Raw genomic sequence first — 27,278 nt, forward strand, 5'->3', positions numbered from 1 at the left:
TAACTAGAACCATGAGAACCATGAATTACCATAAGTATCCAGGCTTAAAATGTATAATAATCTATCTGCTTCATTGCAAAATCTAACAGAAAAAAGATTTTCAGTAGTGTTACATGACTGGCTATCTAGAAATCCATTCTATAAATTGGACGAATATTATAAATATTGTATATATTATAAAGATGTGATATGAAGTTGTAGCCTATGAAGTAAGTAGTAAGAAGTTATACAACATTTAATCAGAATATTTGGTACTTGCATTATATCTACTTTATAATACTTGAATATATCTGAGGCAGTGGCGTAGCGAAGGGGGGGTCCAGGGGGTCCAGACCCCCCCCCCCGAAATTTTAAGACGTATTAAAAAATAAAGCATGGAGCAGGAGAAAAAAAAGGAGAGTTATAATTTACTCTTGTCTACAAACATTAAATTGATTGATTTAATTGATTAAAGTGACCGTTGTTTAAAAATATAATTGTCCTTTCGTTTAAATCATAAGTATCAAACGATACTTTTGGGCTCGGCCCCTTTCGGATAGTGTAGTGTAATCACGGTATTGCTATAGAGCGCGGGTCACGTGACGTCGCAAAGCAACCTAAATTGTAACACGGAGAACATTCTACCTCCAGCGCTCGTTGTGTAAACAACTACTGGAAACAACATGAGTGACATCTTCAAGAAGATGGCACAGCGTGCCTTTGGAAGCGCCGGGAAGCCAGCCTAAGAGGCCTAGCTCTACACCTGCCAGCTCGGCGGCCTAAGAAGGTCGCTGCTCCAACAAAGGGCCTTTTTAAAGGCCACAACGTCACCACTGCTACCTTGACATCTGACCAACCTACGGCTTCGGTTTCTACGCCCAGGATACCCTTTGCTGTTCCCTGACAGTGTTCCGGACTGGCCTACCCACGCCAAGAAGTTGGAGGAGTTGGCGCTGGACGGCTGACGACAACATTCCACGGTGCTCACTATCGCTTGAAAGTGACCACCGTGGAGGACTTCAGGGCAGTTCAGCGGTACCTATGTTCCAAGAAGCTGCCCTTCTTACACTCACAACCTTGGGCGTGAAAGATCGCTTAAGGTTGTGATCAGCGGACTGCCCGACACCGATGATGTGGAGCTCTTCGATGTCTTAACTGACGTATGGGCTTACGCCGTAGACGAGGTTGCACGAACTTCGGACAGCCAGGGGACCTACCAGGAGCTGGCTGATCACGCTGACCAGGGACAGTGAGCGAGAGAATCCTGACACCAAGAGCGGGCTTGCCAAATCTACAACGTGACACAAGCCTGCTCCATGTCAGGGTCTCAGTCACTGTCTACAAGAAGCCGGTCGGTCCGCCGCATTGCTACCGGTGCCAAGGTTTTGGCCACGGCTCCGGGGACTGCGGGAGGCCGAGAAAATGTGTCCGCTGGGGGGGGAAAATCATCTGAAGATGAACTGCCCCAAAGTCTCCACGGAGAAGGGTCACTGCTGCAATTGTGGCGGCGATCACCAAACGCCAACTATCGTGGGTGTCCAGCCTACAAGGAGGCCAGAGCGGCAGCTGTCCAATTAGGCCGCAAGTCCCGGCCTACCAAACCAGCGGCGAGGCGATCACGGCCCAGCCGCCCAAGCGACCAGCGCGAGATGAGTCACCAGCTGACTCCGTATCGGAGAGTGAAGCTGAGGACGACATGCCGCAGAAGAAGAAGAAGCGCCGGAGGAAGCCCCAGAACCCAGCCAACGACTTCCTCGCCCGCCGGCATCTGTGGCTGACCTTCCGGTCACACAGAGGCCAGGGCGACTCCCAGGCAGAAACTAGAGTGGCCACATACACCAGCCACTCTGCCGCAACAAACGGAGGCGCCAGCAGCTGCTGCAGCAGCAGAACCAAACCGCCCACGCCTAGCACAGCCTACAAAGCCGTCTTGAAATTAGATGCGCAGCTGACCGCCTTCACCGGCTCTTCAATGAAGCTGTGGCCTCAGTGGCACCATCGACCAACTGCTAGACTGCTTCAGGAGCAAAATTGTACAGTTGACAGGCAAGTCATTGAGCTCAACTGCTCAGATACTGCCCACAGACCAGGTGGAGCGCACAAGAGCCATCCTAGCGACCCGACTTGGACTTTGGACAGTTTAAATTAGCGACCACTTCGTTCAAATTCGTCTTGGGGACGTAAAAATGGCTGCTTAGAATTAAGTCACGACGTTTATTTTAGTTGTCATTAAACTGTGGACGTGTATATAATTATCGTAAAAAAAATATAATAATGAATATGAGTTTTTCAGGTGTATTTTATTTCCGACCGAAAGTGATTTTTTGGATTTTTTTCCGATAATTATATATCGTCTACAGTGTAATGATACAAAAAATCGTCATTATAACTCATTCATAAATACTCAATCAAAGTGAAATCCAAAGTAGCCGAAACTTCTAATCAGTAGAGCTTTTCCGGTACATTTTCCGACCGTTAGTTTGATCTGTACCCGAGCAACGCTCGAAAATTGCCCTCCTTTTCTAAAGGGTTTCGGCCGTCAGTGGGCCCAAATGGTCCCCGAAGGGGTATTTCATTTTAATCCACAGAATATAGTTGTTGTCAAATATATGCTTGAGTGAAGCTCTGTTTTGTTCTTTTTCTTTCTTATCCAGTGAAGTCCAACGTCACTTTGGAGCCTTATACTCGGCCAGAATCGAACTTCGTAAAGTTTCTGTAGCTATACAAGAAATATTTGTGGTACTAGAGTTGCTGTGAGAGTTGTATTTGCCTATTACATCTTTCCACTTTTCTATAAGGCGTAGTTACTAAAGCTCCATATTTTTGGTTATTTACCTTTTACCAGTGAACTCATTGGCAAATAACACACAAAACGTCCCACGGATCTTCCAGTTTCGGACCCCCCCCCCCCCCCCCCGAACGAAATTTCTGGCTACGCTACTGATCTGAGGATAAAAAACTTTGAGAGGACCGTTTAAATAAAATGACAATATCTATTGCAATATTATGTCTAACACGCTAAAGGGTAAATAACATGTCTTATTGTCTTAGAGACTTTCTAACCATGGAAGTTCCTGATCTTTAAGAGCACATGACATCTAGAAGATTTTAGTTGGTAGACTCTTTCAGACCCTGAAATCCACCAGCAACTTTAAGTTTGTCACCACTAAACACTTTTGGTGTCTTGAAACTACTGATCTTTGGAGGATTCCAGCATTTAGGTTCTCTCGGAGCTTGGAGCCCCCATCTTCTAGAAGCTCCCAACCTAAAAGAATTCCCAGCCTGGGATAGTTTTGGACTATTTGTAGTTCTCAGGCAAACTGGAAGGCCTCAGCATTTGGTAGCTACCAGCCTTTAGAAATTCATAAATTGTTAAAAATAATCCCTATCTATAAAAGTTCCAAAACTCAGATGCATAGTGCTCCTGGCCTATTTAGTCCTAGCTCTTAGCCTTGGTCTAGTCTAACGGAAGCTTCAGAGCTTTAGACATTTGGTAGGCCTTTAATTCTTGAAGGTTTATTCCTCTCATTCAGCTCCCAGAGTTCCTAGGTACAAGAGTTGTGCTTAAAATATGGAATATTTTGACACACATAGAAATATCGCCACAAATTACAAAATCGTTCGATTGGGATCATGTTCCAACTTGTGTGGTCAATGCTTCAGCTCTCCTCATTTCAAAATCATAACATAGCTTTTAAATCTGGAGTTTGAAGAATTCCTAAAAAATTTGCAAATCAAACCAAAATTTGAAAGAAATAACGAAAACTGAAATGTTCCAAGTACCATCCAATTGTTTTTTAAAATCAACATATCAATGTTTTTGGATTTTTAATTATTGTAACACCTTGTCTGTCACTTTTAACTTGCAGTTTTTACTTTCATTGTGTTTTTTTTTTACAATAAATCAAGTGGAGAATCACATAGCACAGGTGCTGTGTGATCTTGGCAAATCATTTTATTGTGTTCATCATCATCTCTTCTTAAACAAACAAGGTTATTATGATATAAGAAGGCTATCAAATTAATGGCTTAGATTTTAATTTATCAAAAAATACCATTCTTCCGCCACTGTTGTGTGGTAACCACAATTTTCATGTTTGAAATATACCTCAGGCTTGGTGTTGGGACCCATACTTTTCACTCTACACACCTTCCACAGACATTCTCATGACCATTAATAATTCTTTTCACTATACCATCTTAAAATTGCAAATAAAGATATTATATAACTGAAAGAACCATTAGGTTTAACGAGGAAAGAAAGGTGATTGATTGATACTAAACCAAACTAAAGGTTAACTTTTGTGTACAATAAAACACAATTTTTAAAATAAAGTCAGTTTCATCAGAAAACCTATTGGGTTTTTAGATTTTACCTCAATTTTCTACAGTACTGAAGTTCTAGATTATTTATTTTTACCCATTTAATTAATCCCCCTTCTTTATTCTTAAAACGGTATCAAAAACTGTTAATTTCAACACTTTTAAAGTTGTCTCCTAGGCTCATGTTTATTTTCACTTCAGATTATACAGTGAGCTGCTTTGTTATTAGGAATTATCTTAGAAATTAAAAATTTCCCTAATAAAATGTCTCCTTAGCTGGACTTATTAGTATATTTGTTAATGAGTACTTAAATTTACGGTGTAATTCTATATTATACAAAAAGTTACATATACATAATTAACTATTTTTGTCAACGAGAATTTTTTGAACCTCTTAACTGTTTTCAAGATATTGATTATGTCAATGCCATAAGAAATAAATTATTAATATTTCTGATGCCATAAAATCTACCTAGTTCTTTCAACTAAGCCAGAAGGACTATGTACATCTTTATTATTTATTATTATTCCAAATACAGTATCCCTTTTTATAAAGCCTAAACAGACCGAGAGATCTATAATGCATTTTTAGAGGACTATTGAAAACTTTTACCCCTTCCCAAAATATGGGAATTTGTAGAGGTAAGTTTAAGATTTTTAACAGTAGCCCCATTGCAGATCTCGTTGAAAAAGTCTTGATAAAAAAGAATTGTGAAAATTTGAAGTCTCTAGGATGATTCCAACCAACACAGCATCCAGAGATTGCACTTCTTGGTGTTAATGGTTTTGTCTTATTAACACCTTTAGTTTGAGATATAACTCAATTAAAATTTGTTAGTTAGTCCAGTTTGGGAGAGAGGAGACTAATTTAGAAATCCGTCAAAACATCCTCCCCAAAGGAGATATGAACATTTTGAACAGCAAATACAAAATTATATGGAGAAGGATATTTTCAGTACACACAATTCACCACAAACATTATTTAAAAACAATATACATGAATATTGTTCACATCAATCTTTTTTCTTTCATAATTAGTTTAACAGCCTCAACTGCTTTATCCGTATATTAGATTATAAACGTCTAGTGTATCAAATGATCAATCCACATCGGAGCCCATGTAAAATGCTACACACAATATTTCAGTGTCTTCCCACCACTGCATTAGTATTAGACAAATCTTCTAATACATCCAAATGTTTTTCATGATTGTATTCATTTGAGACCAAAATAATTGTAATAACAATAATGTAAAAATATTAAAATAATGTTTATTAGATTAATTAGTCCTTTTTTCTCAGTCTTATTTTTTAATATATTTTTACCAAATTGTGATGAGGGTGTTAAAGTAACAAAAAATTCAAGGTAGGAAGGCAATTCATAAAGTAAAATATACTAACAAATTGTACCAATCAAGATAATTTTTTTAACCGTTAATTTCATTCATATATAAATGTATGGCTAATTAAAAATTCAAATTTTGTATATTTGTAAGGTACAATATGTATTCATTATTTATGTTTAAGCTATATGTGTAAAAATACACACTTTAGCCTTTGTTAGGCAACTTTTTGACTGATTTTATTATTTCAAAATAGGGAGTGGCAAGCAAGAAATATGTACGTATAAAATAAAAATTTCTATATTTTAACCAATTAAAACATTTATTCAAATGCTTCTTAAGAAATCTTCCTTCAATTAAAAATAGCTAATCATTTTTATCTTTTTTTAAGGAGAGGCCAATTTCCTTAAACTCCCTTTTAAGATTTATTCTGCCTATCCTCATTGCTCACTGGTTTGTGCAAGGATCTTATCAAACAGAATAAGGAGAGTCAATACAGTACCAGGTGAGGTCATGGTACTGATAAGTGCAACAGTCACAGACAGGATTTGAACCTACGCTATATCTAACTCAGGTCCAAAGTCCGACATCAGACTGCTCATCCATCAGCACTCCCAGATTATATTTCAAATGTCATATTTAGAAAATAACCCACTATTGGAATGGATAACTTTAATAAATATTGAGGGATATGTCGGGGATGTAATGAAAACAACACTGAATGTGTAAGCACACCTCTTCTTGATAAAAATACACTGATATAAGTTACAAAATTGAACAGTCAACACTTACACAATCATTTACAATAGTTTAATGTACAAATTAATCGAACTTTACAATTTAGTACAAAAGCTTGAAAAGACAATGTTTAAAGTGAAAGGTAGATAAGAGTAGAGAAGACCGAAGGCAGTGCTAAACCACTTTTAGGCACCAGATCGGCAGATTTAGGCTACCTTGCTAGTTTTGGCATCTTTCTTTGTCATTCACTCTCTGATGTACCCACTCACTGAACCAGTCCTCGCATTTCAAAGCCTATTCATTACCAAAATTTACATATTTAATTTTATTTAACATTCCATTCAGATCAAACGTAAGTACAAAGATTATTAGTAAAAAACTATTATTAGTAAAAAAAGTTTCAGTCTTCTTTCGTACAACTTTGACTTCAACACTTCATTAATATTGCACAGAATGGAATTTTATGAATACAAAAGAACATTTTTAAAACAAAATAATGTCAAAGAAAAATGCCACAAGCATAAAATCTACATAAGACAAATAGATACAAAGAGATCAGAATAATGTCAACAAAAAAACATTAACAATACAATTAAATACTTTATATATTACTTTATTACATTATTAATAACAATAACAAAATTAACAATTAAATAAACATTATTGCCTATAGTTGTAACCCTAGAACAGTTCAATTCTATAGTAGAATAATTTAGCCTAATATTTTATTCGTGCATTCACATGACTTTTTATGAGTCTTATGCTCTTTCTTACCTACATAAATTACAATTTTAAGTACCAAAATGTAATAAATAGATATTATATCTTAGGAATATTTTTATTTTACTTTGTTTTACTAATACTTTAGCTATCTCTAGGTTATGTAAAATACAAGAGATAGCCACAACTAATGATAAATTTTTCAACATAAAATAGAGTAATATATTTGTTTTGTTCGACTGGAGAAATACATTATATAAATTCAAGTGATCCTTTCTAGAGTTACATGACTTCTAAAATCAGTTTGGAAGTGGAAATGCTTGTACCAAAAGTACACAGATTGTTTTAAGGCAAAGTTAATAATAAAAGACGATCACATCGAACAAAATTTTGAAGGCACTGCTCAAAAAAAGCTTTAAATACTGGAAATTGAATGTTTAGGAACACTTGACGACTCGCCCTAAGTCGAGGTAAGCTCTTGTTGGATCATTACGAAAGCAAGGAAGCGGAACGGAAATCTCACTAGCCCTAAATGCACCACAGGCGATATCGATATATCAAAAGTAAAAACACTGGATGTACAAATACAAATATAGACAACTCCATCTACTTTTTACAAACACTCGGGTAGGTAACCGGTTGTAGATTGGCACGATTGGTAAGAAAGACTAAGTCAGTCGGAGTGGTACAATAAATGCTGTCGTGTTGGTAACTTGAGCTCTAGCCGGATGAACGTCAAAACAGACCTTTCTCTTGCTTTAGCTTGTTTTGCTTCCAAGCGGGAAGTTCGGAGAATTCTTCCTGGCTTAACCCCAACACTTCCTGGAAATAGAAATGTAACGTATTAGTGAGTATCATGACACTTGGGACTGTTAATTAAAATCTATTTTTTTAAATTAATTACGTTTGAAACAAAATAAGACCATAATTTCAATTAGAACACAGCTTTTTTAATAACTTAATAATTTATAGTAGTATGTCAATGTCCAAATAAGTTACAAAAATCAATCATAGTCATAAAAATCACTAGACAATTTAAGTGCTAACTCTCAAACAAACATACTACATTCACTTTTATCTCCAATAAATAAAATTATATTCAATGGATACCTGCCAATTGAAATTCAGCTTAGTAAAGACAAATAACTAATTTTTGTACAATTAACAGCCTACCTAAAAATAGATTTTTTCATTGCTTTGTACGTTTAAATACAAAGAAATTGTTACTGGCGATATGCCAGGTGATATAGGCATGGTCAGTGATATAGGTGTCGATATAGGTGTCTATGGCATTGCAAAATTAGTCATATTAAGTAAAAGTTCAAAGATTACAAGAAAATAACTACAATAACGTAAATTGAATTTTTATATATTACACTGATGATTTTATAATGACATGATAAGTAAATAATAACATAAAATATTTAACTATCATCAATACCTTGAAAAAAGTAAATCTACTTTGGATTTTACACATAAAATAAGTACCATCACTAAACATTTGGTGGACTCCAACATCACCATACATAAATCAGACAGTGTATGGGGTGAAACAAACATAAAATGTATGATAAAGGGAATTAGAAGACACATAGCAACGTGTACTCCATCAGGCGACAACATGCTTGGTATGTAGCTGATAGGGTACACAACGGCAGTTTTGAAATATCGCATGTACCCGATTGGATACACATCGTCGTGAACGTGTTAATATCTCTTCGAACCAACAATCAATAAACACTGATTTTCAATTAATTCTATTTATTCACAAATTAACTTTTTTACAAATGTTACATTTACATTACAAAACAAAGGTATTGGATTCAAACTCATCATCAACCTTCATGTTTGTAATTAGGATCAGAATCATGAGTTTTATCAGTAAATAGGTATGTTATGCACATATTACAAGTTTACTGCCAATGTCAATACAAAAACTCCATTGTTTATGTTTGGAAGTTCGGTCACAACTCTGCTCCCGAACATTTTGAAGATGTCACAGTCATATGAGAATTTCTAACTCTGACATAAAGTTTTCAACAATTAGATCACTAAATAATACTGTTTTAAATTTAACAAACAGATTCAGCACTAATAAAGACAGATCTAAATAGTGTGATGTATAGTTAATCAAGATGTTAGAGAGCATTATTTAGTCAATGTTTATTAGTAATTAATCATTTTGTAATGAAACAGATATCACTTCTTAAGACATAACTTAAAAATGAAGGCCAAGATTTAGTAATAATAACAATTTTTAACCTATTAAGAAGATAATTAGTTCTCTCTGTTCACCCTGTTGTACGCCAAACGAACATGCTTGATATTCACTGAGCTGTCACTTATGCCTGATGTACTCACTTTGAAGTGGTTGGGAGCCAGGTACTCCTCCAGCCTGGTGGGGTCCACACCCTCAGGGAGAGGCCTCTGTAGCAGCTGGGCAGGGGGGTATACACTCACAGTCAGCCGCTCTAACTCTGCCTGTACAGGCAGCACTTCTCCGGGCTTGTGGCCATCCTGCAGGAACATATCACGTCATTCTACAGTTGCAAACTTATCGTACTTGTAGATTTGACACTTACATATTTAACTTCTTCTTTACAATTTAACAAAAATCAAAAACTACAAAAGCTTACATCATTTTAGTTTTTTTTTTTTTAATAACAAAATTATATTTGTAAATCTTTCCACTTGAATTTCCAAGACACTGGTATTCCCTTGAACTTTTATTTATTTCTAATGAAAATATAAACCTTAAAATAAAATATAGTTATAAAATTATTTAGATTACTACAGAAGTTTTTCTTATAGGTTGTGGTTAGGAATAACATAAATAACAAACTACTAACTAAAATTGTATATTTTTACCAGCACAGGTGTCACCAAATGTAAATAAATTGTTACACCAAATTTTACATATGTTTCTAATACAAACGAAAATAATTTTTAAATACATACTTTTGTTATTTTTGCATATTTTATGGACTTATTTCATTTACAAACTTCTTAAAAGAGCCCCTCAACCTATCCAGGGTTGCTCAAATTTAATAAAGCATAAGGATAGCAATTGTAAGACGTAATATATTGATTACTCTGAGATCTAAGGATATCTGTTAATACATACTACACCAAACATAGATGACCATTCTCTATTTAGAAGTAGATATTGAATACTTTCTTTACGTAGTAGTAAAATTAACTCAAAAATACTAATAAAAATCACCAACAGAAAATCAATACACGCATTTCAAGATTCACAACAGTAACAAAAAAAACATTTGCTTATAGTATTGTAACAACAAATTTATATAGCGAGCAAGTGTAAACAATATGATCTACCAGCCTAACTCGTGTGAAATTCTCATTTTACCAGCCATACAACGGGCTGTAGCACAATTGTTTGTTCTAAATGATCTAGAGCAACCAAAGATTAGCAACCACTCCTAGCCAGATAAATAAAATTGGTTTACTCTTACTCGCTACATCACATTCAGCGAGTTAAATAACAAGTTAAATAGCAAGTTACATAGCACTTATTCACTCTACCTTAATGTATATAATGAAAAAATCGCACTAGGTCTGAGTACGAAAATCCAAATCTTTTTTCTCCCTATATCAAGGGGCTGGAAACCCAGATGTTTACTGTACCCATAATTTTTAGTTCAATAAAGGTGCTTTATTATTATTTTACACTTATACAATTATATAAAATCCTCGTAGTTCTTGAATTTACTTGTATTATTTATATAATATACTTTTAATATTTTAATGACCATCAATTTGAAAATTACAAAATATTAAAATGTTTTACTCTATTTGACCTTATTTATGTCGTTATTCTTGTTCTTTTCTTTTATTGTTTTAATTACTTCAATTTTACAAATCAATCAGAATAAAAGAGAGGAATTAAGATAATACTTTTCCGGAAGGATTTCTAACTAGCACACATAAGTTTCCGCAACTCACCCTGATGTTGATCTCGGCGATGTCATCACGGTCAGTCCACGTGGGGAAGAGGTTGGTGAAGTGCAGTGGTTCCAGGCCGGCCCACACCAGGTGTGCAGAAGGAGGCGTCTTGTTTTGGTGAAGACTACAGTATTCCAGTGTGGTGCGCATGGCTGCCCGCCGCTCCGCCTGCCACCGCACCTCTCCCACTCCGGTCCCACTCACCACCTCCTCATCCTCGCTGCGTTCACGCTCGTCTGCCCACCAGCCCTGCCACAGCCACAACGTGTCGCCAGCATCCAGCAGGAACAGGGCTGCAACAAATTTTTGGCATTTCTTAACACAACCAAGAGGATTCAAATTGTTTTTAAACAATCATAGTAATTTGTAAGTATGATATATTTCGTTTTAGCTCATTTATGAGAGTCCGAATCTGAAACCATAAATCCACTTAACTGCAAGTTGTTCTTTTACCTGATACTGAATAAACACTGGATCTTACAAACACTGTGTCTTTCAAGAGTTTCTGAAAATATAAACTACAAGAAATGAATTTTATTATTTACAATGGAATTCTATTTCTAATTTCTGTTTTCAAGGGTGGCCTATTACTTTCCTTTTTAGGGTATTACACAAACTGTTATATAGCAATACTAGGCTAGCTACAGTACATAGTGTTAATACACTCAACCCCACGTGAAGATTCAGGATGATGATTGCACTTACTGTAGTATAACATTGACACCTGGGGCTCAGAGTGTGAAGGGAAGTGTTTAAAGACAAACGCACGTCTGTTTTCCATTTACTTCTTGATTGACTCACATGTGACTTATGGGCAGCTACCAATAAATCTATATTCTGTAATGCACTAGTGGTTGAAATTTTATAATAAGAATAACAAGATAGAAGTAAGCCACACCATGTCTAGTAACAGGCTTCACTGAGGTTCCATGCCAAATTTCAAACCTATACCTCATTTCGTTCTCGAGATGTCCTGCTGTGATCATACAAAAAAAGAAAATAGACTCAAAAATAATGCATTATACAAGTCATCCTTGTAGAAATTGTTTCATGCGAAATTAAAGTCTAAATATGAAATATTTCTCAACATATCTTGTCATATGATACAATCAGATTTATGTTCATTAAATTAGGTTTAATATCAGTGTTTAAATAATAAGAGTCTACAAATAAAGCCACTAAAAATTATGTTGTATGTGAAAGGATTGTTATCCTACAATTGTTACTTATTTATTCTGCTATTTTCTCATTGCCATAAGACCAATGTAAAAATATTCTCTAATGCTCAGCCAAATCCCATGGAGTGACATGCACCATCATCGAACTCTGTGTCCCTCATATATAGAAATCAAACAATGAAAAATTTCAAGTCTAGTTAGTTAGTTTATAAGATATCATGTAGAGTGACAGACAAGCAGAGAGGCAGAAATGAAATTATTCTAGTCTCGCGAGTGATAGGCTTTGCTAAAGCTCAGCCAATAATAGTATTGTTTTAGTAATTCTATATGATAAATTAAAAGTGTATTGTAATAGTTGACTAAAAATATGATGAGAATGTGAATTAATAAGTTTCTTATATCCCATTGTCATGTTATAATGGAAATATAAGATGCACATTTATAAAAATTAATATCAATGACAAAATATAATGATGAAGTAAAGCAAGACTTGCAATTCTTTGATATTTAAAGGTTAAATTATGAGTGCAATTATTGTAAGTACCATACATCTAATTGCTAACAGACTGACCTGGCTGGCGGGCAGAGTAGAGGTCCTGCTGAGTGTAGGGGAAGGGCGACACGAGGGAGGGGAAGTGGTGACACACCGGTGTCACAGGTGTCGCCTGGAACACACCACTGACGCTGGTGAGTCGAAACAACCGTGGTGTGTGAGTCGCCGGTACCTCGCTCTTGGACAGTGAAACGTACAACTGTCTGTTGTGACCACCGAGCGCTGCAAACACACATCTCATTATCTTTCTTTTTAAATAGGTACTTGAATACAACTGTTAATTATTGTTATCAATACTATAAACAGCTGACTACACAGAAATTTAAAAAAAATCATACCTTCAAAAAACACTTTGGGTTCCTCTCCCTCTGAAATCTCTTCAATATCAATCTCTTCAAAATCCTCAAGTCCAGCTTCGGCAGGCAGTCGTTCCTTGAGCTTCTCTACTGCAGAAAATGCTACCTGGTAACATTACAAGCCTTGTTAATCATAGAGCTGATTATTATTGTATATTACGGCTAATTCACAAACCTATTTAAAGTGGTAATTTATAACACGTTTTATAGATAACTTTCTCAACTTTTCTGGATTTGCTAAATATATATTTTTTTTAACTAAGGACAACTAAATTTTAAGGTCATTTTTCTACATTTACTATAATATTAATACACTACACAGAGAAGTAGTTTTGCTTCTTTACAAGCTGAGGATCTTCTAACCATATATCAGGTTTATTATGTGCAGTTTTTGTAGATTTTTCAAACATCAAAAACAAACAAAATGCAATACAAATATATGGGATTTAAACATGTAACATGTTTATTCATAGAATAAAAGAAAAACATAATACAGTGGAAAGTAAAATAACCTCAAGAATGAAATAAGCTATAGGCTTGAAACATGGTATGCAACCTTAATGAAGCTTGGTACACAACATGTGGTATGGCGTACTTCTACAACCTCAAGAATGAAATAAGCTATAGGCTTGAAACATGGTATGCAACCTTAATGAAGCTTGGTACACAACATGTGGTATGGCGTACTTCTACAACCTCAAGAATGAAATAAGCTATAGGCTTGAAACATGGTATGCAACCTTAATGAAGCTTGGTACACAACATGTGGTATGGCGTACTTCTACAACCTCAAGAATGAAATAAGCTATAGGCTTGAAACATGGTATGCAACCTTAATGAAGCTTGGTACACAACATGTGGTATGGCGTACTTCTACAACCTCAAGAATGAAATAAGCTATAGGCTTGAAACATGGTATGCAACCTTAATGAAGCTTGGTACACAACATGTGGTATGGCGTACTTCTACCTTGAATGGATTAAATTATGATATATGATGTAGTACTTTTTTATTAGAAATTAATCAACATTTTAAAACTTTTATCCGTAATAAATTTTAAAAAGCACAAAAATTTTAACTTTTTAGTTCGAAAATAGTGTTTAGATGTTCATGACAAGTTAGCTAAAAATATTTTGTTTCAACAAAAAAATAATTTGAAGAATATCAAAATGTGATATATTTTTGTTTTAATTTAAACTACAAACACTACCCACAAACAATAGTGCCTTACTGTACAGTTCCTTATTGTAAACTTTAGTAAAGTTAGAAATTAAAAGTTTCATAGTTTATCCACTAAATCTTAACTGGTTGGCAACATTTAACAACTCACTGCATGGGTATGGGGCAAGGCTTGTGCGCCTCTCCACAGGTACGCCTGGCCATCCTCAGTATCGAGCAGGACCAAACACGCACGGCTCCGTAGTTGTCTCATCGAACATGTCACTTCAATCAGCATTGCCTCCCCAGCCTCCTCTCCGAGTGCCATGTAAAGTCTCCATCTCCCTGAGTAACGATTCCCCAATATAAAAGGCAATTACATTACAATACTTAACCCCTTTCATAATTTTGTAAACATATAACATCAAAGCTAAATCCCTTTATTCATACAACGGGACTTCCTTCAAACTGATTTAAACTGGTTGGGTTCAGACTGCGGTTTCATTTGAAAATAAGTTAATAATTATGTCTCTATTTAATAAAAATTAGAATAGAATACAGTAGAGTATTGTGAAATCTAATGGTTTACTTAAAACTTGATTTTTGTGCATTCCAAACTCTCTGTTAAACACCCAGTTATCTATTCGTCAATGAGTACATTATATGACACAAAGAGCTCTAGAACGATGTGACTAACCAGGCCGTGTGTTGCTGTCGCTCCGCCGCCCTCTGTGTACTATCAAGCCTCCGTGGAACAGTTGACGGAAGGCGGGAGGCTCTTGCCCCTGTGCCAGTCTCAGCTGAGGTCCCCGCTCCTGGTCCAGCTGCACAGTGAGTAGTGCTGCCGCACCTTTGTCGTTGGTGCTGGCCTCCCCGCCCTGCCAGGTCCAGTAGCAGCAGCGATCTCGCCCGACTGTGCTGTGTCGTGACGGTGCTCCCGTCAACTCTCGACCTGTTGTAATAACATTGCAACTCTTTTATAAACACTAACAACAATCACTACAATGACTTGTGTCTGCAGCTCTAATGTTTTAAAATATATCAAAAACTTACCTGGGAAAAAAATTTGATTTTATAAAAAAATTGAACTTGTTGCAAAATAGCATGTTGATGACAAAGAAAATATAGTTTGTTTTAATGTATATGATGAGTATAGGGCCAACATTCATCATCACATCAAAAATTGAGTATTATCAAAAATTGAGTATTGGTATCACCAATACCATTAAATTTAATTAAATTTTTTTGGTACTGGCCAACCCTAATCAGAATTTAATTCAGAATCGTGATATGACAACACAATTTGGAATTGAAATTGAAGTACTACTCACCGGTGACAGTGACCGAGTAGCACCAGCGGATGACGTAGCTGTCCCCACTGTACAGCTGCCCCAGGCTGGCGCTATCCAGTTCAGTGCTGTCGAACTCTTGCACATGCCACACGGTCACGCTTAGTGTGCTCACCTCAAAGTGTCTGTGTGTCTGTAAAATACATCAGGAGTTAGTTATCAGTTCCCTCCTCCTGATTTATGTACCTCTGGATTTCATTAACTCTCACAAACCATAATTGATTTCTACTATTAAAGAGTTGTGTAGTAATAAGATTCAGTATTTAAATAAGTTTGAACATACCCACAGGTATGAAACTGTGCATCAAACATCAAAAATTATATATTTAAGTCAGGAATCCAAAAACAGTATTGTGATTTAGGATTGCTGACTAAAGTATAAATCTATATGAAGGTGTTAGGGTTGTAATACTTACAGTCCTGATATATGTTGAGTCTTTACCTCTAGCTTTAGAATCTATCATTGTAAATTTTCCAAGACTTCACAAATTTCTATTGCATTGCCTTAAAAAATCCTTTACTTGTCTTAGAAGTCAAATTTAATCAATTAGTATGATTAAATTTCACTACTGAATGCATACGACATGAAAGGGGTGTAAAAAGTTTTATTTCATTATGAGTAAAAGATTAATATATTGGAGTGTAAGACCTCATCTGTGAACTATTATTAAAGTGAAGACTCTTATAATATATAATATACTTATAATTAAGTTAAGCAATGTCTTACCTTATGCTCACACTTAAGTTATTCTACAGAAAACCAGAAATTAATATATTTGAAAATCTCTTTGCAACTTATGTGTAATTTCTCACCTCTGGGTCATAGTACTTGGTCCCTCGGCCTAGGTGACTTCCCTCCAGTTGGAGGTCAGGCTCTGGAGGGCTCCAGTCCACCATCGGCTGGGCGTCACACGCCTTCACTTCCACAGAACCTTCCACCTGTAACACAAGACATGCAGAATCAAGTACGACTGCTTTGTAAATTATTTTATTGTTTGAGACAACTCTTACTGAAGAGCAAAGTTTTAAAATTACTTCCCTCAATAGATTGGCCCTGTGAAACTAAAACTAAAACAATGGACTAGTAAGTAATAAAAATTGAAAGTACGAGGGCAAATCAAATATAAACTGTAATTTTACTGTTGACTGTACCAAACACGTTCGGACGTGATGCGGCTGTGGGCGATTGTCGTTTTGCTTAATAGGAGTGGGGGGAACTGCTTGCTTCAAACTAGCGTTGTGTTCTGCCTTCAGTACAGCCATGACCGAGCAAGAGGTACATCCATCTGTTGCGCAACGCATCGTCATAAAATTTTTAACAAATGAAGGTGTTAAGCCTTCGGAAATTTTTACTCGTTTGCAGGCACAGTTTGGGGACACTACTCTGTCTCAAAATCGAGTGTATACGTGGGCCAGAGAATTTAGGGATGGCCGAGAACGTGTTGAAAACGAAAGTCATGGTCGACGCCCAAGGTCAAGTCTTACAGATGACAACATTAGTGCGATTCGACAGCTTATTGAAGGTGATCGCCGGTTAACTGTTCAAGAAATCTCGTCGGAAAATTGGTATCAGCTACGGGAGTGTTCAGTCTGCAATCACAGACCACCTTGGCTTCAGAAAAATTAGTGCTCGCTGGGTTCCGAGGTTGTTGACCGGAAATCAAAAACAGGTCAGGTCGGAGATTGCTGGGAGACTTCTGCAACGATTTCAAGAAGAAGGTGAAGATTTTTTGAGGCGCATCGTCACATGTGATGAGACGTGGGTCCACCATTACACTCCCGAATCGAAAATGGCAAGTAAGGAGTGGCGAAGGAAGGATGAAGGCTGCCCAGTGAAAGCCAAAACTCGTCTCTCAGCCGGAAAAGTTCTTGCAACAATTTTTGTTGATTCAAGGGGAGTTCTACTCATTGATTTTCTTCACGATCAACGAACAGTGAATGCGGCTTACTACTGCCAGGTGCTACAGTCAGCAAAAACCAGTTACCGGAACAAAAGACGAGGTGTGCCCATTAGAGATGTCATCCTTCTCCATGACAACGCAAGGCCTCACACCGCATTGTTGACAAGGGATAAATTGGAAGAAATGGGCTGGGAAACTCTCGAACACCCTCCTTACAGTCCAGACCTGTCCCCTTGTGACTATTTTTTCTTTGCGCCCCTGAAAGAATCACTTGGAGGAAAACGATTTGAAAACAATGAAGACGTCGAAAAGCACGTGCGCGATTGGTTAACAACTCGCCCTCAATCTTTTTATGAACAGGGAATATTCAAGCTTCCAAATCGGTGGCAGAAGTGCGTAGATAATGCAGGAGACTACATTGAAAAATGTTGAAAGTATAGTTTCTGTATAGTATTATTCAATAAATATAATTTTGAAAATTACCGTTTATATTTGATTTGCCCTCGTATAAATACAACTAAACAGTATTATTATTGAAGTTAAACCAATTTGAAAAGCATGCATATTCTATTTTTCTTAAATAAATTCAAAAGAGTATTTTAGTCCAAGTGTGCAAGTCAGTACTGTTAACTTTGTACACTTGTTTTAAAATATTTATATTTTATGGAAATAAAACTACTTGGACGAATTTGGCCGCTATTTTTCTGCAAATCAACACAACATTACAGTTCATGTAAGTAATGAATGAGTATGAATAACAGAACTTTCAATACTAACAGAGTCCATGATTGACAATCAATCAATTGACATATCAAATCTACATTAAGGGGTTTGAAAATATTGAAACTGAGTCAAAATGTTAAATTGTTGGCTTGATAATCTACTGCAACTGTAACTTTAAATCATTTTGATACTTCTTAAACCTGTATCAAAACCTAATACTAATTTTTTTAACAAAAAACCCCAATACAGTTAAGGTTAAAATTATTTTTATTTAGATTAAAACCAAATCAGTCTAGTTCCATAAAAATCATTTTCCAATAATGAGTATGAAAGCTGAAATCCAAAACCTTAACAAGACACCGACTCCGTACTAGGGGACAATTAATTATATTAGAAGATGTAAAGATCTCATGTTCTGACAGTACCTGTTTATCTTTTTCTCTGGTCTTGACTTGTATTACTCGGCTGAAGTCTGGCCAATCCAAGAACTTTTCCCGGAGCAAAACTGTCTCCATGTGCTGGGTGACCTTGGCCAGCAGAGCCCACTCTGGCCTTTTGGTCGCAGACTTCTCCACCGACTGCTCTTCTATAATATAACAGTAAAACATGCACTACATTTTCATTTGGATTGTTTAAAACACTTTATTTTAAATCACAAATAAAAAGATATTCTTTTTTTACCACATTTCATTGCTGTCATTTTCAAATATGTTTTTGACATTTAAGCTCATAGTTTAATAGAACCCTCCTAGTCTCAACTTCACTAATACAAACATCAGCCTTACTATGAATATAAAAGACAACATTTTTAAAATTTTTTTAAAATTACCATTTACGGACTTTAAAAAAGTTTTCAGCAAGGAAAAATATAAAAATTCTGGTCTAAAATCCAGAGTAACTAATGTTTGGATATGATATGAAGGCAGAAGGCTGAATGTTACTGTATTTCTTTAGTAGTTAAAATTAAATAGTTTCAGTTTAAAATAATTGATAAATTACTAAATACCAACACTCATTGGAAGCAACTAATATATTCTAATCCAGCAATCCCCTTGGAAGAATTAAAGTTTCATTGCACTGTTAAAATGTTTCTGTTTTTTTTGCTGACCTGTGCGAGTACCCAGACTCTTGGCCTGCGTGAGAGGACAGACATCACACTCGCTGTAGTCATAGCCCTGGCCCCACAGCTCCTGCCCAAGCCTCAGCGCAGTTCGGCGCCGCTCCAACGTCACAGTTTTCCCCATCCATATGTACAGCTCCGAGCCGAAATCCAGCACTATCACCTGATAGGACAAACATACCTGTACATTCTAATCTCTCCTAGTACAGCTCCTCATAACTTGTTATAATTATATAAAAATAATTATTAAGGTTAAACACAAAAAATTAGAACTTTAAAGATTATAAAAACTTTAATAACATAATTCACTTCTGTTTTTTACTTATGTCAAAAACGAGTGATGGTTTCTAATTAACTTAATGTCTTGTGAAGTATTTAATTAAATATGTATAGAGAAATGGTCTTTAAAAGGCTATCAATGACAACCCAACTGATCAGGTTCATAAAATGATTTAAACTTCAACATCGATGTCAAATTATTACATGTTGTACTAACTTTATTGACTCCCCAGAAGAAAGATTCAAATCTGGCTGGTTTATATTTTCCAGTTGAACGTACTCTGAGTAAACCAAAAACCGACGTGTCACTTAATTCTAGGCAACCCTATGGATGTCCAGCAATAACACGTCACTAAACGCAAACATCGAGATACTGGGGTGCAAGAGTGGATCGATAGGTCTAGTCTTCTGTTAAAGAGGGTCGAGCTCCATTAATTAAAGGCTGTCGGTAGCCTGGACATAAGTTGATTCAAAACAGAGGTTTCTTTCCACACTTAATATTCGGCAAAACAATTGAATTGATTTGCTTTACACTTAGCATTCTTGTTACCTGCTTATCATTGGACATCATAAGAACAATATATTTTTATAATTTTCAGAACGCTATGACTTACTTGTATGGTTTACTTGTATGGGGCAGCACAAGTTACAAAATTTTAATGGAATATTTAACACACAAAAGATACCTTTAAGAACAACATACAAAAAAATCTTCAATCTGGAAGCAAGCAAAAGTTGTCATAAATAAACAAAGAATAAAACTGTATTTATAATGTTAATATTTATAGACATAATTTATGCCAATCATAAACTTTAAATATATGATGGGTAAGATTAGGAAGAGTTAGCCTATTCAGTGCTGCTACCTAGCAGTAAACAGCACAACTACATAGTTTTTATTTCTGGCAATTTACTCTTGTTATGATGCAAGCCTGTGTGTTATTTCTATACATGAACAGTTATTACAAACTTTAAATCTTTTTTCGAACTTAGCAATGTTATCAATTATCGCTGAACCTAAAAATATGGTATTATAAAATACCACGTGGCATTGCTTGCATAATGAAATTGCAATAATGCTTTATGCAAACACTGCCAAATCATAATATTTATTATTGTTGATTTCTATAAAAATGTCATTAAGTGAACAAAGTAGAGTCAAACAATTTAGATCAAAAATATGTAAAAAACTAAAAGCAAGGTATGTATGTATATATATATATCCTGTATTCGCCATAGAATCATACATATTTTTAGCAGTTAACATTTAATTTTTATCTTTCACACAGCAATAATTCAAACCGAATCTTATAGGATTGTAAACAAAAGTTTCAAACCCAGGATGAGTACCATTAGATTAATGAAGCTCACTACGGGTCAAATGGTTTTCTAAATATAACATTTATATAGTGTTTACCTTGTTGTGGTCCAGTATCTCTATTCGGGGGACGCTGCCCCAACAATCCATACGAGGCACCAACTCCTCTCCTTCCACCTCGTAGATCATGTTAGTGCCAGTCAGAGCCAGCTCGTAAAGCTCATCCTCATCAGGGTGGCCCGCTGCAGCACCTGGATTACAAACACAACAGTTGTTAGATCATATTCACACACACATACGTCAGCAGTATTGCTGGTTCCTTCAATGTGATACACTGATCCACTGAATACAATACGGTGTAAGATGGTACAAGTGTCCTACACTGTCATGTGAGATGTGCACGTCCTGCAGCAAACTTTAATAAATATCAGTTATTTGAAATGTTATTATCACTTATTACCAAATTCACTAGTCAACATTCCCAAGTTATTTTAAGGTGAATATGAAAGAATTGGTTTGGCAAGTAAATGGATGATTAAGCTGAAAGTATTCTCTAGTTACTTGCTAAGCTAAAAATGAGTGATATTTCACAAGTCTGACTGTAAATACCACTCCAATATATTTCATTAAGCCCTTATTTCACTTTATAAAAATTTATCTTCTAACCACTTTTCCTGTAAAATTAAAATTTCACTAGTCACCTGTATAGTTGTCAGCAGTGTCCTCATCAGCTCCCAACAGTTGCCAGAACTGTTTGTGCGGTGTGTTGCCCTGCAATGTGGTCACTTGTGTGGCCGTACAGCCCATGTCACGTGTCTGCGCGATGTGCTGTGCTATCTCTGCGCCACGTGACCGCTCTATCACATTGCTGAACTCTCCCACCCAGTGGAACACCTGCACAACAGAGATCCAAAGGAATTATACCCTTGAAATTTTCTAAAACTTTTTTTACAAAATAAAAATAGGGAAGCTTTGAATAAAATTGGGTAAAGTGATGTTTGAATAATTGATAGAATTACTCCAAAAACCTTATATTTTACTATTGAATTTAAAAATCTATCAAGCTTGTCACCTGATTAAAATAAACTGTTGTAGGAAAAAAGATGCATGCAACAAAGTATAGCACGAAATATAAAATGAGTGTAAATGCACCGTTAGAATTGTGAAATAATAAGGCCAACTGATTTTTCTAAACAACCACTAATTACTAAGACGTAGACAATATCGACTAAGATTCACAGTTGTTGTAACAAGTTAACGCCCTCTCACCTGAGAGGGAGTGACTAGTACGTAGGAGTCTCCCTGGTTAATGCTGGAGTAGTGTGGCTGTACCAGGCGTGTTTGGACGTGCCGGCGACCCTTGATTTGTAACAACATGAGCTCCTTGTAGGGCAGCATGGGTGACAGGTGTGCTGTGGACTCTGCAGCCTTCCGCAGCTGTACGGCAGCAAAGTCCTCCTGGCTGGCGAGTCCTGCTAGCGCCTCCACTGCCATACTCGAGTTCTTAGCCACTACACAGATCAAACTATAATCACTTAGCGTAATATTCTATACTTCCAGAGCATGAAAAGTCTGCTTATTTTGGTTCACAATTCGGTTTCTGGAATTGTTCTTTACAGCTATTTCAACTTCAAAAGGTAAAATATGACATAGCCATCACAGCTGCAAGCACTGCATAAGATCAGGAATTGTGACAAACCTTTCTGTCATAGAGATTACATTAAAAGAGGTTAAATGGAGATATTAGTTCCCATTCTTATCAAACCTTTTCACTGTCCATCTCTAAAGAAAAGTTATTTATTTATTTTTAGTTGTCTCTTTTTTCTCCTACAATTATCATATTTCAGCCATTTTAAAAGACATTTTTTCTACGAGTTAAATAAATTATGATTACGAGTGGTTAAATTTGTATAATTTATTTTCTAAAAGTTACAAAAAAATTAGAGAGATGATGTAAACACTAATGGGATTTGAAGGTCTATGTAAAAAGTTATAAAAACTGAAAATCTAGTTTCAATTAATTTAAGACTGATATTGATCATTATGGACCTTCATATGTAATTCCAAGTAAAATATTCCAATTTAATGTATTAAATGTTTGTATACTTTTTTAATTAATGCAATTTTAACTTGATATAACCATGCCATTTGAAAATTATTCATGTAAAGTTTATCCACTCACAGATAAATTGAGTAGAGCTTTGCCTTTTTTCTAATATGCACAAAAGTAAGTATACTTTACTTTTACTTTTTTTACATCTACATATATAACCAAAAAATGCACCAACACAAGAATAAAAAATATTTACATTCCTCTTTAAAGAGAAGTAAATTATCAATACTAAAATGAAGTGAATATACACACATTTCTCTACCCGCAGCCGCTTCTCCTCTCTGTGCGCCACACCTGACTTGACTTCTACATATTCAGTGCGCAGGTCGGTTCGTGCAGCCAGTGCCTTCACAGGGTTACTCGACGCGCCATGGCGCCGCTGTATCTTCACCCTGCGCCTCTGTACAAGTCTGAAACACATTGATAGTTCATTCTCCACTCATAAAATTATGACACATTGTAAGCCATATATTTACTTTAGTGATTATAATCATTAACTGACATCTTTCATTAAAAAAACCAATAATTCTTAACATAACAATAATTTTTAATTCTCAACATTAATTTCTAAATATTAGAGTAGGTAGACATGTTGAAAATAAAATGTTCTTTCATTTCAGTGTGTTTTTTTTCTGTTTATGTAGGATTTCTTATTAGCAATTCTTCAAATTTTGATTTTTTTAAACTACCAGGAAATTATCATTTATTTTAGTAGTTGCTTACTTTTCTTACATTTTAAATATTTCTTGTGCCCTGTTCATATTTATTAAACACCAGTTTAGGTGGTCCAAAACATTAAGTGTAAAAATTGTTAAATCTTTCAGTCTCAATCGCTCTGCTAAAAATATTCTTTAACATACAAAAATGTGTCAAATGTTGTAATCTTTCTAGTTGAAGTAGTTTCCATGAATTCGGGATGCAGCACTGATTAGGTCCTTATCTAAATGGTTTGCAGCTGTTTGGTGACAATGTCTTAACGGTTAATGGATATGGTTGAGTGATTTAATTATTTTTATATCTAACAGTTAGTATTCTACCAATAGAAATATGTTTTTAAACATATTACTGCAGGAAACCAATTTTCATTGGATTATAAACACTCAATAACAATAGACATTTTGTATTTATTAATTTGTAATTTTCTCTTAGATAATTTACTGTTAGTTTCAGTATAGCAATACAAATTAAGAATCAATCAGGGTTTGAACACTATCTACTATTATATTAATCAATCAATCACTAGATGGAACCAATATTTTGTTGCCAACTCTTGGAAATATTCTTCTTCTTAAGAACTGGTTGAATTGAGAATATTTTCAATAAACCGACAAAAACCGTAAAGAAATCTCCAGAAATCACATGAGACAAGTTAGCATGATTACAATACGATTGCTACACTCACAGTTGTGACGTTGAGCTGGTGACAGTCTCCAAATCTTCATCTTTCAGTTCTATCCGCTCATCTGTTGCACTCGAAGCAAAGAAGCTGGAGAAGTCATCGTCAAAGGCCTTCGGAACACTGACTAGAGGCCCACTGACTGAGTCTCCTTCTGCTGATGACAAACCTGCAAAACCATTCGCCTATAATTTAGTTGCATTTCTACTGATAACGCAGACCATTATTTATATGTTAAGTCCATTTCATTACAATTGTAATAACAATCTTTATTTCATTTGCAGTTTTCAGATTCTGGCTCATAAATATTATCACACAGTGTTTATTCACTAGATCACAACTCTATTTGCATTCAACAATTATACATATATACAGTATATATTGCATACTGCATCCAATAAACTTTTGTAAGATGTCACCTTAATCACTTAGTTGTCCTAATGATATTTGTCAGTGTTTTGAAAAAGTGAATAACATTACCATCTATTTCCCTCCTAATATTTTGTTGGCTTCATATTCATTATAGAGAAAACAAAATGCTTTACAAAGATATATTTAGAGAAATTGTGCTTCATCTTGTTTAGCTCATGAATATTATCATTTCATTGATTTACACCAGTTTCTAGTTCCAGTAGTTCAATGGAGTGGTCATAACCTAACTACAATTATACGTTAATATAAACACATATATTGCCATTCGTAAAGTCATAATAATCTAAAACAAGAAAACTAGAATAGCCTACTATGAATAGACTGGCTAATAGGAAAGTCCTAACTGCGACCCAAAGATAAGAGATTTCTAATTGTTACTGTTATCAGGTTTTCCCCGTTATCAATATATTAGGATCAAATTTGTAACCCTTGAGGATAACTAACGTCATAATTCACTTCTGTAGAACTGACAAGCATAATGTAGTAATTAGCTGCAGTATTCGTTTGGTTGCAGTTTTGCTTTACTGGGGTTATGGCTACTAATAAAATGTAACCAAGTAAAACCTTTGAACAGCCGCCATTTTGTACTGGATCAATCTTTTTGAGTGCGGTTTGCGGCATTAAACTCTGCTAGATAAGCCCTTTAAAATGATGTCCATATTGACCTATGCTCCTATTTAAGATTTCCTTCTGACTCCTTGCGGGACGTCCCCATGATATTACAGAAAACTGATAGTTCGTTCAAAAAATAGATTTTTAGGTGTAGTGTTGATGTACCAAATCTTGTTGATTTATCTGTTATCGTTCAGAAAATATTATACCCGTGCAGGACTTTATGTACACCCTGTATATATTTATATATATATATATACTCGCCTTCGGCTCGCTGGGGGCTACGCCCCCAGGCCCCCATGATGTACGCCTGCAAATTCTGGGATAAGCGGTATTCGGAAAAAAAAAAAGGTTATATCCGAGCTTAAGATTAGAGATTTGGGAGTTAAAAGTTGACTCATATTATAGAATTTTCCAGATTAATTTAAAGTTTTGACTTCAAAGGCCTTTTGTGTGGCTTAACCGTTGGAGATACGACAAAAAGTGACTGGACCTTTCTTATCGGAAATTTAATTTTATCTTTTGATTTCGGGTGTCCGATTTTAGCTACGACGTCTGGTTTAGCCTGTACGGAGCTGTGGAGAAAGGACTGCACTGGTGGGCTATTGTGAATTGTTTAGTGTAAATATAACAAAAACCCAACCATGAGTCATTATTTTTAAGTTGACCTTTTTCATAGATTTTTTTCCGGATTCGTAAAAACTTTTGACTTTGAGGGCATTTTGCGGTTAAACCGTTAGAGATACGACAAAAAGTGACTGGACCTTTTCTTGTTGGAAATTTAATTTTGTCTTTCGATTGTGCCCTCAGATCTGATCTACGACCTATGGTTTAGCCAGAAATGAGCTCGGGAGAAAAGTCTGCACGGGTCAGCTATCTTTGAATTGTTTAGTATAAACATAATAAAAAAACCGACCTCAAGGCAGTATTTTAAGTCGAACAGGGGGGTTTAATATCACCAGGAGACTATCTAGTCAAGGCGAGAAATTCCCTGGGTGGGTGATTAATGTTAAGGAGGTTAAGACAAGAGGGGGTTTAATTTCGTCAGGATATTGTCTGGTCATATGAACAAATTCCCAGGGGGGGTTGTAAACGTTACCGGGGGATAAGTCTCCAGGGGGTTATCTGGTCATACCAGGATCTTCCTCAGGGGGGGGGGTTAAGAGATTTGGTGACTGGTAAAATTCGGACATGAGGTCATGGCAGGAAATTCCCTGGGGGGGTTTAATGTTACCAGGGGGTTAACACATCAGGGGGGTTGAATGTACAGGAGGTTATCAGGTCATACCAGGAAATCCCCGGGGGGGGGGGTTAATATTACCGGGGGTTAATGACACACTTGGGCCTTTTTTTAGAGGGTATTGTGTCTGTGAACATAATAAATATTCCTCTGTCCCTATCTACTATTGACGCTTAGCTAACGCTCAGCCAACTCCCGAAGTCACTGAACCTTTTCTGTAGATCACGTGATTTCCTAAATCCCGTTTAAAATTTGTTTTGAGTTACGACCAACCGTTTAGCCGCTATCAAGCCCGGAATGTAAATTTTTAGGCGAAAATGTCCAATATTTTCACTTAATCGCGTTTTTGCGGTCAAACTAAGGGAAATATAGTAAAAAGTCACTGGACCTTTTTTGTAGGTCATCTTATTTCCTAAATAAAACGTTAGTCTTATTTTGACCTCACCGACCAATGGTTTCGCCGCTATCGACCCCAAAAACAA

The 27,278-nt window shown here is 35.8% G+C and overlaps 1 protein-coding gene across 1 annotated transcript in view; it reads right to left on the minus strand.

Moving 5' to 3' along the window:
* Positions 1–6,362: 6,362 nt before the first annotated feature.
* The window catches only part of LOC124353850 (supervillin-like), a 279,170-nt gene continuing 258,254 nt past the window's right edge, over positions 6,363–27,278 (minus strand). Inside the window, 16 exon segments of the mRNA XM_046803874.1 lie at positions 6,363–7,924; positions 9,464–9,619; positions 11,069–11,361; positions 12,818–13,021; positions 13,138–13,261; positions 14,486–14,658; positions 15,011–15,265; positions 15,645–15,795; positions 16,476–16,601; positions 18,712–18,872; positions 19,395–19,569; positions 21,103–21,254; positions 21,705–21,897; positions 22,273–22,514; positions 23,369–23,526; positions 24,519–24,681. Coding sequence (XP_046659830.1) covers positions 7,838–7,924; positions 9,464–9,619; positions 11,069–11,361; positions 12,818–13,021; positions 13,138–13,261; positions 14,486–14,658; positions 15,011–15,265; positions 15,645–15,795; positions 16,476–16,601; positions 18,712–18,872; positions 19,395–19,569; positions 21,103–21,254; positions 21,705–21,897; positions 22,273–22,514; positions 23,369–23,526; positions 24,519–24,681 — 2,813 coding nt within the window. The 3' untranslated portion in view covers positions 6,363–7,837.

The sequence above is a fragment of the Homalodisca vitripennis genome, chromosome 2 (assembly GCF_021130785.1).
Source record: "Homalodisca vitripennis isolate AUS2020 chromosome 2, UT_GWSS_2.1, whole genome shotgun sequence".
Classification (NCBI taxonomy): domain Eukaryota; kingdom Metazoa; phylum Arthropoda; class Insecta; order Hemiptera; family Cicadellidae; genus Homalodisca; species Homalodisca vitripennis.